We start from the raw sequence: 17,463 nt of genomic DNA, 5'->3' as shown, positions 1-17,463 counted from the left end.
TTCATCAGCAGTTGAAGGTCAACATGAATTATGCTTTCCCCCACCAGATTTCTAACCAACACACTTCACCTCACCCCCACTCCACCCCAGCAAAATTGGTCACTGTTTACTGTTTCATACACTTTCCCTTCCTCTCTCATTGCCAACAACACATTGTCAATCTTTCAGCATCCAAAATACATATCAGCATTGTGGATTCTACCTTTTGTAGGGTGCATGACAGTTATTGAAAGAACCTGCCGTAAGATATAAAAATTAAAATATGCTATTGTATCTACAACTTAGAGTTATTTATGAAAGTCCAGAAAAAACATAAATAGCTTCATAAGTAAAAGTAATGATTCCCCAAATAGTTCAGTGACCAAAACATCCATGAACAAGGCTGAAAATTTGTTCCCGAAAAAAGATTACACTAAAAGCTAGCTAAGTTTTCTGTTTTGTTTATGTGCCTTTCAGCAACTCAGTGTCGCAACATTTTTGTTAGTTGTTACCTTTACTCCTTTAATTATCTAACGATTTTCTTTCCTGTTGCAAAAATTCAGAAGCAGAACTGTTCCAGGGTTCAAAAAACTGATGATACTTCTTTGAGGAAAATACTCAATTAAAACCTAAGAAGCCTCCAAATTGGTTCATGAATGAAATGTACAATATTAGCAACTTTATTGTAAAGTCACATATTGCAGGCTGCTCTCACAGATTTTTAATTTCAGGGCCATGACAAAAAAAGATCTAAAAGTCCTGATAAAAGAACACTTCAAGCCACAGTTGCAACTGCAATAAACTATAACTGAAATACAACTACCATATTCAGCTGCAACAACTGTTTACTTTCATCAGTATAACAAGACTACTGTTGAATAAGGAATATAACAGTGTAAAATGACTTGCTCCTCTAAATGGACTTCAATTATTGAATTTGATGAGAATTCCACATTCTCAGCACAAATATATCCAAGATTACATTTATGACTGCTTTGCTTCGTTATGAAACTGTCTTGCGTATTTTTCTCTGTACTTTTAACAATTGTGCATGTGTCAACTGTTTCACACATACATAGAATGTGAAATGCATATATTAATAAAGTATTTTGGAGAGCAATGTTTTTTGCTTAGTACAATGAATACAGTTACTATTCTTTGTAAAAATTGTATGTATTAAGAAAGTGTGTTGAAACTATTCTTGTGATTGTTTTAATGATAGTCTTTATTAAATGCTTAATGTTTTGTCCAACATAAAAATCTCTTTGACATTTGAAATTGTGTGGCAGCACTAACCTGTAATATAAACAACGTTTCTTCATATTTATTCGTATGTGTTGTGTATGTGTCATATTTCTCTCTATAAATGTGTCAGCAACGTTATGGAATGTATGAGATCAGAATAATTTCATTTGCCGTAAGTTAACAAATTACTTGAAAATTTGGCTTGTATTCAGATGTGCCTACATGAGTGATACTCAGATTACTCAAAATTAGTACAAATTTTCTTCTTAGATGGTAGCCAATAAAAACTATAGTTTATGATAAAAAAAAGAAGTTACTACTACAATGCAGTTGGGTGTATCTTCATGTAATCTGTTCATTTTGCACCATCCTGAGTGCAGTTTACTGAACTGTAAGCAATAAAATTATCTTAATGCTGCAGCTGACTCAAGGAAATACGCAAGAAAACAAAACTGAAATGCTGTAGTACTGCTCCCTCTTAGGTTCAACATTATTTCATTGAAGTGGTGCTTCAAAGTATCCGGTGGACTGAAGCAAACCAGACAAGGTAAGCCCTCAAACAAAAAAGGGGGGTTTTACATTCAAAGCTAAATGGGATGAGTGTTAGAGCGAATATTCAGTAAACACCTCCAAGTGTTTGTAGCAACATCTCTTTTTCATTTAGCAATACAGTTATGCAGTACAGTTACCAAAGCATAACTCCTGAGAATGTCCAAGAACATTTTAACATCTTCAATTACCTTGAAGTTGAATGTACTGTATTTACCCGGGTATAAGACGACCCTGATAATAAGACTGTTTTTTCAAGAGGCTACTTCAGAAAAATTTATTTTTAGCATATTCTGACTAAACACAATTACAAAGTACCTCTTTAAAAAGTTAACATTATACCTATTCTGAATTTACGCCATTTATTGTCTACATTATGATGATAAATAAATGAAAAGAAATTGTTTACATTAAATTAAAGACTGTTTTCTTCTCTACTTATTTTGCTTACTACCCGTCATCTGTGGTATCACTATTTTTAATCATCATTCTCACAGCACAGCTGTGAAATTTATATTTTTGCTGTGACACACGTTTAGTGGTTTCTTCCAAATATGTTGTGATTTCTGAGGTTGTGGTTACCATCGGACCTGAGAACACAGCTGTTTTTAACCAAATACATACTGGATATTGCTGCTATACTGATGTGAGAATGCTCCTGTATCTCTGGCTTTCAAACATATCGCCTGCCCGCCGCTCTCTCCTCGGTTGCGTAGAACCAGCAGTTGCCAGATAACCTTTCGTACCAGTCATATGTCGCAGTGAACCTCAACAACATTGCAGCATGAAACAAATAAGTATTTGTCCAATTATAAAGTCAATTCAATTCCAATTGCAAATGGATTCACACAAACTGGAATGTCAACATGATAGGGGTTTCTGAAAAGCCAAAGTATGTGGTATACATTCCCATGGTTGGCAACACGAGGTAATTTGCTACTTGTTTCGTACTCCCCTCCCTACACTCATATAGCTCGTCACTGTTCACCCTACAGGCCTTCTGTAGTGCTGTGCTTGAGCAGCCGTGAAACACGGACTGTAATATCTTCTAGGGTGCTAGTCATAAGTAACAACAGCAAGTAATACATAAATAAAAGATCGCGAATCACTATCCAGTCCAATTCTCAAACTTGTGCTCATGCCCTGCTATCTACTGACATCTCTTGGTACTATCTTCAGTTGCAGGTCTTGCAGCTGTAATTTTGTTATCATGATAATGACTGCAGTCAGTTTCTTATGATTTATTTCATCTTTTAGACATTCATTCTTGATGAACTTTCCTTCTTGTTACATCTGAATGTCAGCATAATGTTGTAAACCTATTTAAAAGTAGGTAACATTTTTACCCATACATGAACAGTGATTGAATTCCTTATTTGCATCCCACTTAGTAAATCGTTACCGTCCCTCATAATAAAATGAAATATAAATCTAGCAAACCTTTTTTATAGACAGCATTTCCACTTTTGAATGTTAACTTTACTTCAAAAGCAGCATAATGTTTGTGCATTGTGTTCATACAGGTATGAGAACGTTTCTACATCTACATCCTGCAAATCACTGTGAAATGCATGTAAGAGGGTATGTCCCACTGTATCAGTTATTAGGGTTCCTTCTTGTTCTATTCAAGTATGGAGAGCAGGAAGAATGGTTGTTTGAATGCATCTGTGTGTGCAGTAATTATCCTAATCTTATCCTCATGATCATTATTGCAAAGCTGTTCGAATACAACAAGAGTTTTGTAAGATGATAGAATTTAGTGCTATTTCCTCCTTTGTTTCACAAAATTTTCAGATTTTAAGCAGAACAATATACTGTTGTAGTGAATAGTTTAGTTTCTCGCATATCCAAGGCACTAGTGCCTTGTGAGTCAAATATCACACGCATGTTCGAGTAACGTTGATACTGTATCGAGCGCTTCGGCGTCATGGGAAATCTCAGGCCTATTCGAAGGTGAGTATAATATGCCCAGCCCTGCTCTTCCAAATTCTTCAAAATAAATCTGTATGTGCCCTTAACGGCCAAAGCTTCATCTGTAAATGTAAGATGACCCATATTTATTCTATTAAACAATGTAAAAATACTTACCTTGGCAGCAATAGTTTGAACTGCAAATATGAGATGACACTGTATTTTTTGAATTATGAATTGGGGAAGAAAACCTTGTCTTATAATCAGATAAATATGGTAGCTACTGGGAAACTTCACATTTCACAGAATAAAACACTGTAAAACTGGGAGTGTGTTTCATGTGAATACTAACTTCACATAAAGGCAAAAGCAATGAGCTCAAAAGAGATATGTTTGTACAATCAACAAGATCACAATTACTGCACTTTATTACCAGTTTCAATAGTTACAGTAACTTAAGATCGCAACCAATACCTGTTGGCTGAAAACCTTTTTAAAAAGGGTGACAATATTATGTTTCGCAAGCTCTTAGAACATACACTGACGTATGTTCAAAATAAACTGAGCTTCTCCAGGAACACCTTCAAATACGAAGTATGAGGACAGGAATGACAAAATAAAACAGGATAAAACTGAATTAAACGAAAAAACCACAAGATAAGTCTATTGATGCATGATAGCACTTGTACCTCACAGCAGGCCATGACTTCTAGAATTAACACTTAAAAAATTCTAAAATTTCCTAAATAAAGAATGAAAATGTTTGTAGTATTAGGTTCATGCAGAAAAATGGTATTTGCTTGTTACTGACAAAGTTACTTAGGCCAGTGTACTTAAAACAGTTAAAAGGTTTTAAAGGAACCACAGAGATTTGGTAACAGCAGGAATCTATCACTATACACATGACAACTGGTTGCCACTAGGTACATGTCAACATGAATGGTACTGCCTGATTCTATTAAGTCTTAACAATGGAAACTCTTACTGTTAGAAGAAATCACTGCCAAAAACTTTTGCGTGGCCGCAGATAGTTTTGTTTCGCCTCTCTAAGTGCATGTGCGTACACGACTTTCAGTGCTTCTTTGGAAATTTCTGTAAATCCTATCTGTCACGACGACATCAGTGTCATCTTTGTTGAAATGCAATATTTGCTTTATTTCTCTACCTGCTCCACAGTGATAAGGAATCTAGTCAGCACAAAATACAAAATTCTTGGTAACTCACTGACTTCACAATACAAGGAAGTTGAGAACTCAGTGCCAAGAAATTTGCAATATAATTCCAATATTGTAAATGAATGGCAATCGCAAATCAGTTTGTGTGTTTGTTTCAACAATGTTGCAACTCATCTGAATACCTTACAAGTAAACAGAATTGTTTTTGTATGAACACATCAACTCATCCAATGAAACAATGTTCAATAAAATTTTTCAGGTAAAGTGCCGAAAGTCTATTAGTTCTTAGATAGGTTGACTTGAGGAAAGGGACACTGTCATCCTCCCAAACACGAATCCACTGCACCATCTCACTCGGTATATTAGTTCTTAATTTCAGATAAATTATATTTCACTTTTTTCCAAATGAAAAAAAATTACTGCCAAATTTTATTTATGTTACAATTATATTACAAGAGAATAATTCAGTTCTATACAGAAAACACTTTGTTTTTCTCTTCACAACAAAACTTCATGACTGCAGCAGCATTGACAAGGATATCATTAGTGGCTTACCAGTTACTAATAAATTCAAATCTGGGTTTTACAGCTACGCAGCACTTCAAGCTGGTGTTTATACTGATGTTCTCCTCACTAAGGAACCTAAACAACACAAAAGACTAATAAGTAACAAAACAAAAGGCATTAGTCTAACATGCTGTTCTGAAAGACACAGGAATGAAAATTTAACAAATGTACCTTTAAGGATTTCTTGATTTTTTTCAGTTCAAACTCAATAGTACCAAGGTAGTGGAAAGTCCTTGGTGGAATACTCAGTAGTAAAATGCTTAAATAAGTGCCTTCAGATTTTTTATAAAGAAAAGATCATTTGGTGCACAGCCTGGAGCAAGCCTTTCTATCTGATGATACTTCTGTAGCTTACTATTGAATTCAAGCAACTACACATTTTGCCCATGATGCTGAATAAATTTAATTCCAGACCTTCCCAAAGCACATAAAACTGATGTGGTCCCCAGGAACCAACCTCAAGACCTTGGTGTTAGTAACCAGCAATGCAAACAACCATCCTAGACCACAAAGGCGACCAACCACCAGATTTGAGAATATCACTGTGCAGGAACTAAATAAGATGAAGCAAAGTGGCGTACCAATCAACAGAGAATCTTTCCCAATTTTGATTCATGTTTTGCATGGTAGTATATCTACATGCTGATATAGACTTGGAGACACAGCCTCTAGTGGTACAAAATTTAGTGCCCTCAGATTATGTCCATGTGAGGTACCAGTAGAGTGTATGCCCTCTACCTACGCTATGGGGTGGAAGGTTGTAGGACGCCCCTCAATAGATCAGGGGTGCACTACACACAGGAGGCAGCTACATAGGTAGCACAGTATTTGTGGCGTGCACATGGAGGTTTTTTAGATTAGGTTCCTCCCCATGGGAAACAAACCGCTGGCCCAAAAAATTACTAGTTCATGACATTGATGTGGGTGTGCCAACTGTAAAAATTGTTAGTTCGCCTAAACAGGTCATTCCAAAGGATTTAAATATACTTAATCTCATGTTAGTAAATTGTTGAAGGGTCTGTAGCAAGATCCCCAAGTTAATCTCCAAAATAAACAGAAGCAATGCCAATATTGTATTAGGTACCAAAAGCTGGTTGAAACCAGACATAAAAAGCAGTGAAATTTTGAACTGTGATTGGACAATGTTTAGGAAGGATAGGACTGATGCTATGGGAGGTGGTGTGTTCATTGCAGTTAAAAGCTGTTTAAAAGCAGTTGAGATCGATACTGCGTCGGACTGTGGGATAGTCTGGATAAAGCTGTCAATCAGACAAGGATTGACCATTGTATTAGAATGTTTTTACAGAGCACCAGCATCAGCAACAAACGTCGCAGAACGTTTCAGGGAAAGTCTTGAGTACATAGGAAGTAAATATCCAAATTATCCATTAGTTATAGGTGGAGACTTTAATCTAGCATCCATTGACTGGGAAAATTACACGTTTATCACAGGGGGCAGAAGCAAAGATTCTTGTGAAGTTATTTTAGGAGCACTCTCAACATACAACCTTGAGCAATTGGTTAGAAAACCAACTCGAGATGGGAACATATTAGATGGCTTGGCGACAAACAGACCTGATCTTTTTGAGGAAGTTAATCGAGAAGAAGGTATTAGTGACCATAAAGTCGTTGTCGCTTCTATGTCGGTGGAAGTTGGGGGGAAAAAGAGCGTAGAGCTTTCTTGTTTGGGAAAGCAAATAAAAGTGTCATTAATGAATATCTTCATAGTCAGCTCCAAGCATTCACAGCGGGAGACACATATATTAAGCATCTTTGGTCGGAATTTAAAGGTATTGTCCACCATGTGCTAGAGAAGTATGTGCCTAGCAAAAGTATAGGGGAGGGAAAGGATCCACCTTGGTACAACAAACATATTAGGAAGTTGCTGAGAAAACAGAGAATTTTGCACAGTCGTTTTAAATGTTCACTGCCCCGCTGACAAACAGAAATTATGTGAAATGAAAGCAGCTGTCAGAAGGACAATGAGAGACTCTTTTAAAGAATTTGAAAGCAATATTTTATCTGCAGATTCCAAAAATAACAGTCTGGGCCAGATGCCTTTCTGGCGTCTAAGGATCTTAACTGTTTTACAATCCCAGATACACTAAACACTATGTCAGCCATCCTTTCGTTTGTTTGACAATTGAAAGGGGGAATAGTGCTGCAGTCCTCTATCGTAAACGAGTTTTTGAAAGCTAGGTTTAGAATTTCGGCCTTCTGTTTACCATCTTCAGAACAGAAACAAGAGTAACTTCAGGTGTGCCACAGGGAAGCGTAATAGGTCCTCTGCTTTTTACGATTTACATAAATGATCTGGTTGATGGTATTGACAGTGGCCTTTGACTGTTTGCCGATGATGCTGTAGTCAACAGGAAAGTAGTATCACACGAAAGTTGTCAACAAATCAATGAGGATTTGCAGGAAATAAATGCGTGGTGTAATGAGTGGCAGTTATCTCCCAATATTAGTAAGTGTAACCTACTGCGTATAACAAGGCGAAATTCCCCATTAATGTACGAGTACAAAATAAATGATCAGTCTTTGGAAGTGGTAACATCAGTGAAGTATCTGGGTGTGACTATTTGAAATGATCTCAAATGGAATGATCAGATTACTCAAGCAACAGGTAAGGCGAACTCTAGATTGCGGTTTATTGGTAGAATCCTGAAGCAATGCAGTCCTTCAACAAAGAAAATAGCTAACAATACGTTAGTTGGTCCAGTCTTAGAGTATTGTTTGTCTGTATGCGACCCTTAGCAGTTGGGTCCGATTCAAGAGATTGAGAAGGTCCAAAGAAGAGTGGCAAGATTCGTGACTGGTACATTTGGCCATTGTGAGGGCATTACAAATCTCATAGAAAGTTTGAAGTGGGACACACTTGCAGGAAAATGGAACGGGCAGCTCACTAAATTCCAAAATCCAATCTTCGCTGAGGATGAAGAGCATATATTATTACCACCAACTTTCAAATCGCGTAATGATCATTATTCAAAGATAAGGGAAATAAGAGCTCGTACTGAGGCGTTCAGACAATCGTTTTTACCTCGCACGATCCACGAGTGGAACAGGGGGAGGGGGAATGTGACTTTGGCGCGAATTGTTCCCTCCGCCACACACCGCTTTGTGGCTAGTGGAGTATGTATGTAGATGTAGATCTATGAAGCTACTGAACACACTCCATAACAGTACAATTATCATCTTGGACTACACTTTTGGAACTAGATACTGAAGGCTTGACTCCTGACAACTTTAGGTCATTTCTGGTTTTCAGTTATACTACCGACCTACTGTCGCACTCAACTTGCTGGCTGGGCTGCCTCCAGTTTTGGGCTCTCACAGTACCACAGGTTTGCTGTGCTACCTAACTCGCCAGATGCAAGTGTTTCCTTTGTGATCCACAGAATAAAGAGTGTGCCACCAGAGGGCTGTGCTGTCAGAATATGCCATATGTAGGAGCCACATGGGCATGAGGTTCTATTTTTATTGCTCAGTGAAGAATTCAGCCCAAATACCAGACAGATGCTCCAGTAAAAAACAATCCATGGACAGCACAAAAAATTGTGCCCAACAGATTGCTCGTAAAATGGGGTGAGAGACAGACTGGCAGAACTGTTAGTCAAAAATGTGTCGTGTGTAGGAGAAACATCCACCAGTAACCATAACAACATGAAGAAATAAACTTTATTATGATGAGACACAAAAATCACTCATTTTTGCCTTCAGTCATACATTAATGAGAACAATTAGGATTCTTCATGAATGTAGCTGCTGTTTCAGGCAATATGTACATTGGTAGTAAGTCCAGGATGGTATGTATGAAAACAAATCACTACTGAACAAATAGAAGCAGCGCTTCACAGTTGATCGGCATATACAAAGGATATTAATTGCTTAGCTTTGGGACAAAGTTCAAAATACACTATTGCTTATTAACACTGCAGAATAATTGGGATAAACACATAACACACTGATATGATGTCATCATTAGCAAAATAGCAGACACAATGATATATCTAACAGGGTAATGCTGTGGAAGTCAAGAAGCTTAACATCTGATATTAATATCAAACGATGGAAACTCCAGTTTGGAATATCAAAGATATTAGGGAAAGGATAGATTGCTACTCACCGTAAAGATGGTACATTGATTTGCAAAAGGGCACAATGAAAGACTGATACACATTTAGCTTTCAACCAGAGCCTTTTTCAGAAAAGAAAACACACACACAAAAGCAAGCAATCACACTTCATGCACACTAGAGGTCTGCATCTGACCTTTATGCTCACTCGAATTGCTCAGCCTGTGTACTTCCGTGTTAAGTCCATCAAATGTCAATACAGCTGAGAAGGCAACTGCACTCAACTTCCACGACACTCATCCAAGCATCTCATGCTCGAATTGCCCGGCTATCTACTGTAGTTACCTGAGCACTGCTCAGTTATCCACTGTAGGATCTTGGCACATGAATGCTAGATGAAGGAAAGAGCGGAAGCGAAACTTGATTTGAAATAATACAGTAGAGTCCCATTAATCCGAACTAATTGCAACCGGACCTTGTTCACATTACCGATTTGTTCGGATTAGCTGGAATTACGGTGATGAGTTTCTAGCATGAAGTATACCAAGCAGATAAGTACGTACACCATGGTAACAAATGGGAACATGTGTGGCAACAATGGCTCAGTCTCACTTCCTGCTCTTGTTGTTGTGCATTGTTGAGACCTATCTAGTGTCTGAGGCCAGTGCACTGCCAGTTGGCTTACAAAGCGCTTGGTTATGTTAGTTATCGATCGCTGGCACGCATAACAGTTGTGTTGTATTGTGTAGTGGTGTACGTATTTTCGCCACGAGTAAACAGAAACATACAATGTTAATTCTCAAAGAAAAACTGAATGCTTTGAAGCGGATAGACAATGATGAAAATGTATCGAAACTGAGTGTTGGTAAAGCAACCATTTGTGATTCGAAGAAGAATCAAGTGAAGGTTGAACAGTCCTGTGCAACGTCTTCGGGAGAAACACTTTAAATTTGGCAGACTTTGAAACAGTAACAGTATGTTAAAGTAGTTGAAGCTCTTTTACTTTGGTTTACGCAGGAAAGAGAAAGGGGAACTCCTTTTGAGTGGAGCACTGGTTTAGGAGAAGGCTGTTTACCTGAACAAGTTAATGAAAGGTGATGAGTCCTTTAGTGCAAGTACGGATTGGTTGGACAGATTCAGGAAACATCATGGAATCCGTCAGCTAACAACTACTGGAGAGAAGCTTTCTTCTGACCACAATGCAGCAAAGGAATACTTGGGTGAGTTCGAAAAAATGATAAGAGACAGAAAGTATTTTCCCGAACAAATTTATAACGCTGACGAGACTGGCCTTAAATTTAGGGCATTGTCAACAAAAATCCTGGCATCAAAAGCAGAAGACCACACTCGCTCCTGGTTTTAAAATGTGCAAAGATTGTGTGACTTGATTAGCGTGCAGCAATGCTGCTGGTAATCACAAGCTGCCTTTAATGCTGATAGGCAAATCTACTAGGCCCAGAGCTTTTAAAAACTGCAACATGAAGCCCCTGCCTGTATATTATCACAACCGGAAAAAAATGGATGGATGGTAAGCTCTTCAAAGAACGGTTTCATGGCCAGTTTGTTCCCTCTGTTCGACAGTTTTCTAAGAAAAATCATTTGTCTCCTCGTGCAATCCTTTTGATTGATAACACGCCATCTCACCCCAGCACTGAGGAATTACGTGATGGAGAAATTGTGGCGAAGTTTTTGCCGCCAAATGTTACATCAGTTCTATAGTCAATAGCCGAGGGCATACTGCAAACATTAAAACCGATTTACAGAAAACAATTTTCAAGAACGCTGATCAAGGATGATAGCATTCCTTTAGTGGACAAAATAAAAAAGACCAATGTGACAGATGTTGTTTATTGGGCCGCTGAGGCACGGCAGTATATTTCAGAAAATACTCTGAGAAAATCGTGGAAAAAACTGTGGACATCTCAAATTTCAGGACAAACCTAATTGAAATGAAGTGGAAAATCTACTACAAATGATACAGATAATCCCTGGATGTGAAGAAGCTAGTGAAGGAGATGTATATGAGTGGATGGCAACGGATTGGGCATGTGTGGAGAACCTTACTGATGCTGATTTAGTTGCTGCTGTGACTCAAGACCAGGAAGAAGTGGACTGCTGTGACAGAAGTGACAATGAGCCTAAAAGTGACAAACGAGAGCTGGTGCCACACAGTGATGCAGCAGAAGCCCTTGACCACACGCTACATTATTTGGAGCAACAGCCCACTGCTACAAATGCTGATTTGATGTTTATGAGACGATGGCACAACTATGCGCCATATAACAGACTGTCTTCATTACACCAAAAACAATGACAGAGTTTCTGTCATCCAAAAAACTAGGGATAAAATGAATTTGAATCCATTACACCTCAGCACATCACAACAAGACTGCCACGCCAGAAGAACAAAGTGAGTGACCGTTACAAAACATTTTTGTGCAAACATCAGTCCGGCTTCCAAAGTGACATCGCCCCTACTAAGTTTTCTCTTCTTCCACAGGATGGACTGCATTTATAAAAAGACTATGTAACATTAGTATGGAGGAGGAGACTAGTTTTTAACGTCCCGTCGACAACGAGGTCATTAGAGACAGAGCACAAGCTCGGATTAGGGAAGGAAATCGGCCGTGCCCTTTCGAAGGAACCATCCCGGCATTTGCCTGAAGTGTACATCAGTATGATCTTATTGTAAAGTTGTTTTTGTAATGCCATTTAGGCTGTAGATGAGGTACTCCCTCAAAACATGTCACTAAATAAATAAGTAATACAATAGTTGACAAATTTTGTGACTGGTAGCGGTAATTTAAGAAACCTTTACAGGGATAAAATGACCGCTGCATTTTAGTAAGATTGACAACTTTTCTTTTATTCTTATGCATTGTTTAAGCCTGATGTTTTCTTGCCAATTTTTCTAATACATGTGTACTGTACTGCGTAAATTAAGATACTGTGTATGTACAGCAGTTTACTGCACAGTTTTCCATACTTTGACTAACATTTTTCATGTTCGGACTAACTGACCATTTGGATTACTGGGGTTTGGATTAGTGGGACTCTGCTGTATATCCTGAGCGTGAATGACGGTGGTTGTGACAATGTTTGGAAGAGATTTTGAAAAGTGATTGATAAGGATGTCAGCTGCATGTACTGTGGCAAGTGCTTCTCTACTGTCTTACAGGAAGGAACATTGTCTGTAGTACATGACAAAGTGTTAGTTCTGAAGCATTAAGAGTTTTAGTGAAAGCTACAGTAATTAAAGAGGTGCGTAGAAATGTCAGAAGCTTGTAAATGTCTGTTCAGAATTGGAGCATGTAGGTGTTTCCAACATTTTGCCCCATCACATAATAGTAGCACAAAACACTGAAAGGCAAGCTAATGAAATATGACTAAGTATAATGCTCAGCATTATCCGGGCCGTTAAGTATGAATGCATATGAATGTACAGTGGATATATGGACAGATACATATCGGAAAATGTGTTACCTATCTAGTACTGCGCAATTTGCTTATCAAGATTAGGCACTGTGAAATATGGTATTGATCCAAAACTAAAAATTAAATGGCCTTCACCATATTACTTCAGCAGATAAAAAGTAAAATGCGGGGGACAGCCCGTGCGTCATTTGCTAAAACAGCTGATAAATCAGATGGCAAAAACAAGGTGGAACGAAAAAAAAAAAAAAAAAAAACGGACAGTTAAAACTTGGGCACAATGCGTACAAAGTGGTGGGGCAGCACCACTGAGCAAATGATGATGGCTAAAAAGGCAGTGCCCAATACGCAGCCCAGCTAAAATTATCTCCTCTCAGCTCTCCCGCCGAGAGGAGGTCGTCTTTGGTGCCTGGGGAGGCTTAATATGCCGAAGCTTATTCCCATTGGCAATGCCACAGGGATACCACCGCCTGACAGACAGCAATGCAGAGATCATCAGAGGGAATAGACGTACTCGCGGGCTGACATAAAGAAGACTGCAGCCTTGGCAGCAGTGTCACTTCCTGGCAGAATGACATGACCAGGAATCCACAGAAATATGCCGTTGGCTCCACCAAGAGTGAGCAAGTGACAGTTTTCCTGTACCCACTGCACTAAGGGCTGAGCAGTGTACTGCACACAGAGACTGGAGGGCACTGACTGAGTCGGAGCAGAGGACACAATTGGGAAGACTGTGTCGCCGGACGTACTCCGCGCCCTGATACATGGCGAAAAGCTCGGCTGTAAATACTGAGGAATGGGCCGGAAGCCAATATCGAAAGACACGGGTGCCAATGACGAATGCACACCCCACCCCACAGTCAGTCCGAGAGCCATCAGTGTATACAAAGGCACTATTGCTAAATTCCATGCGAAGGTTGTGAAACTGGAGGCGATAGACTGAGGCTGGAGTAATGTCCTTAGGAAGCGAATGAAGGCCAAGGTTAATATGGGCCACTTCATGAAGCCAAGGTGGTGAAGGGTTCACACCCATGCGGAAAGCTGCAGGTAGCATGAAGTTAAGCTGCCGTAGCAAGTGGCGAAAGTGGACTCCAGGAGGTAACAGAGAAAAGAGACGAGCCCCATACTGACGATCGAAGGAACCGTCAAAGGAGGAGGCATAGGACGGGTGGCAACGCACGGCAGACAAATAGCACGCATAACTGCTGAGGAGAAAGTCACAGCGGTAAGACAGTGGTAGTTCAGCAGCTTCAGCATACAGACTCTCAACCGGGCTGGTGTAAAAGGTGCCCGTCGCCAAACAGATGCCACAATGATGGATAGTGTTGAGATGGCGTAAAATGGATGGGTGTGCAGATGCATAAAGTACCCATAGTCTAGTTTCGAATGGACAAGGGACTGGTACAAATGGAGGAGGGTGGTTCGATCAGCACCCCAAGAAGTACCACTGAGGACACGTAGGACACTGAGGGACTATGTACGGTGGGCTGCCAGGTAAGAGACCTGTGCCGCCAGAAATTCATACAGACGGTTTTGCCGGTGGAAAAACGAAAGCAACTGGCGATGCTCCGGCAGTGAAGACGATCAAGACAGTGCTGAAGACACTGCTCAGTGAGACAGGTCCGTGGAGAACTGCAATAATGGCAAAATCATAGACAAAAAGGGAGCCGGAGATGCCCAGCAGGAGACGGGCCATGACAGGGTTAATGGCAATAGCAAAGAGGATGATGCTCAGGACAGAACCTTTAGGCACACCATTTACCTGAAAAAAGGTGTCCAACAAAGCAGAACCCCCACGCACCTTGCAAACTCAGTCTTGTAAAAATGCCTGTAGAAAACAGGGCAAGCACCCATGGAAGCCCCACGTGTAAATAGTACGGAGGGTATCAGTTCTCCAGCAGGCGTCGTAAGCCTTCTCCAAATCGAAAAACACGGCCACAGTCTGTGATTTCTGCAGAAAACCATTCACGACACGGGTGGACAAAATAACGAGATGGTCAAGTGCAGAATGCCGCACTCAAAATCCACACAGTGCATTTGTGAGTAAATTGCGAGATTCGAGCCACCAAACCAGCCGGGCATGAATCGTACGTTCCATCACCTTGCAAACGCAGCTGGTAAGAGAGATGGAGGCGGTAGACAGAAGGAAGGTTTTTGTCCTTACCGGGCTTAGGTACGGGTATGACTGTGGCTTCACGCCAGTGTCCAGGAAATGTGCCCTCAGCCCAGATGCAGTTGTATGTGTTAAGCAAAAGTGCTTGCCCACAAGAGAGAGGTGCTGCAACATCTGAATGTGGATAGTGTCTAGCCCTGGGGCAGAGGACCAGGATGAACTGAGAGCATGATCTAGCTCCCACACAGTGAAGGCAGCATTGTAGCACTCACGATTCGGAGAAGAGAAGGGTATTGCTCAAGCCTCCTCCACTCGTTCCTATGGATAAAGGTAGGGTGATAGTGGGAAGAGCTCGAAACTTCCGCAAAATGGCTGCCCAAAGTGTTGGAGATAGCAACAGGATCCACAATGAAAGTGGCACCTACTGTCAGGCCGGAAATGGAGGAATGGATCTTGGTTTCAGAGAGCCTTCGGAGGTTGCCCTACTCGACAGAGGAAGGTGTGGAACTATTAAAAGAACCAGTGAACGAAATCCAACTAGCTCTTTTGCCATACCGAAAAACTCAACGAAACTTTCCACGCATCTGTTTATAATGTATGCAGTTTTCCAGCGTAGGGTGGCTGTTAAAAATGCGGAGAGCACGTCTCCGTGCACGAATTGCGTCACAGCACGCCTCAGTCCACCAAAGGACTGGGACACAGCATGGTAAAGAGGAAGTGTGAAGAATGGAACGTTCTGCAGCAATAAGGATAATGTTTGTGAGCTAGTCCATCTGGTCATCACAACTGAGGAAAACTTGTTCTGTGAAGGTTGCCAGGGAGGAGTAAAGCTGCCAGTCAGCTTTAGTAAGCTGCCATTTGCGCACGCATGTGGATGGGGTAGGAGTCGGCAGACAGAGAGCTCACGAGAAATGGTTGCTCGAGTAGGCATCAGAAATAACGGACCACTCAAGATGATGGGCAAGCTGGGTAGTGCAAAAGGATAGGTCTACATGGGAACAGATGTCAGAGGAGTCAGAAAGGAAAGTGGTTGCACCAGCGTTAAGGCGGAAGAGGTCGAGTTGGTTAAGAATGTCAGCCAAGAGGGCCCCTCTCTGGCAGGTCCTGGGAGAACTCCAAAGGGGATGATACGCATTAAAGTCACAGAGTAGCAAAATTGGGTGGAGGTAGCTGCCCAAGAAGCTGAAGGAAGTCGGCCCTGGTGACATCGAAGGACGGAAGTACGTAAATGGTACAGAGGGAGAAAGTCAGGTGGTGAAGGAAGAGGTGAACAGCAACAGCTTGAAGACGGGTAGTCAGGGAGATGGGTTGACTACGAAGGACATCCCGTATAAACAGCATGACGCCCCCACGAGATGGGATGCCGACATCAGGGGGAAGGCCAAAACGAATCGGTAAGTAATGTGGAAGCTCAAAGTGGTTCTGAGGGTGCAATTTCATTTCCTGAAGGCAAAGTACAAGGGGCTGCTACAATGCTGGAAGCTGCCGCAAATGCTCTTTGTGGGACCGAAGGCCGCGAATGTTCCACTGGAGGACACTCACGAGGAGGAAGAGATGAAGGGGTGTCAACTTAGTGTCCACCGAGGGACAGCTGGTGGAGAGTTGCTACCACAGGGCACAGAAGCAGGAGGATCCCGCCCCATGGTGTCCACACATGCACCGGCATACTTCTGGGGTCAGTCAGTGAAGTCCAACACTGAAAAACAGTTGGGTGGTGTGCACTGGCGAGACAGAGGCCGGCCGGGCTAAGCGACCACGTGGCGTCACCGTCGAGCAGGATCTTCGAGTTGGTGAAGATGAAGACCGTTTGTCTTCGAGTCCTTCCGGGTTGAGGAAGACTTGGGTGGTGTTTGCCTGGAGGGACGGAGGAAGTCTTCTAGGAAGTATTCCTTCTGGCCTTTCCTGCCTGCCGGTTGTGTAGTAGGTAGCTCCGCCCCATTAGGCGAGGGTTAAGACAGTTTGTTGCACAGCAGGAATCTTTGACGCCAGCACCACCCTATCGAAGGTTAGGAAAAGAGTGCAGGTGGGCCCCGAGGAGGAATCGACCTTTTTCGTTACACGATGAATGGCAATGACACCCTGATCGGAGAGGTAATATTGTATTTCAGCTTTGGTTAGATCGTCACGCAGCATGGCGCAAATTACACCACAGGAATAATTCAAAGTTCTATGTGCCTCGCATTAACAGGATAGCTGTGGAGAAGCGAGGCAGCAAGTAGTAGTTGTGCTTGGGCATCAGAAGCCATCTCCAAAAGCAAAGTGCCATTCTGTAAATGAGAGCAGGATTTCACAGGGCCAGCAACTGCACCAACACCTTCCTGAATAATAAATGGATTGACGGTAGCAAAGGACTGACTGTCTTCAGTACACGATACCACAAGGAACTGTGGTGCAGCAGGAAGAGTCTTCGAAT

At 41.2% G+C, this 17,463-nt stretch overlaps 2 protein-coding genes across 2 annotated transcripts in view; one reads left to right on the top strand and one right to left on the bottom strand.

Annotated features, from left to right (window-relative positions):
- The window catches only part of LOC126413290 (uncharacterized), a 280,583-nt gene extending 278,457 nt beyond the window's left edge, over nt 1-2,126 (top strand). The window contains exon 9 of the mRNA XM_050083191.1: nt 711-2,126. Coding sequence (XP_049939148.1) covers nt 711-791 — 81 coding nt within the window. The 3' untranslated portion in view covers nt 792-2,126. The remainder of the gene's footprint in view (nt 1-710) is intronic.
- Nucleotides 2,127-5,275: 3,149 nt separating this feature from the next.
- Nucleotides 5,276-17,463, bottom strand: part of LOC126412045 (uncharacterized) — an 84,903-nt gene continuing 72,715 nt past the window's right edge. The window contains exon 8 of the mRNA XM_050081425.1: nt 5,276-5,501. The gene's annotated coding sequence lies outside the window, so the exon portion shown is untranslated. The remainder of the gene's footprint in view (nt 5,502-17,463) is intronic.

Source organism: Schistocerca serialis, chromosome 7 (assembly GCF_023864345.2).
Source record: "Schistocerca serialis cubense isolate TAMUIC-IGC-003099 chromosome 7, iqSchSeri2.2, whole genome shotgun sequence".
Classification (NCBI taxonomy): domain Eukaryota; kingdom Metazoa; phylum Arthropoda; class Insecta; order Orthoptera; family Acrididae; genus Schistocerca; species Schistocerca serialis.
The sequence above is the reverse complement of the archived record's forward strand: the minus strand, read 5'-3'. Positions and strand labels throughout refer to the sequence as shown.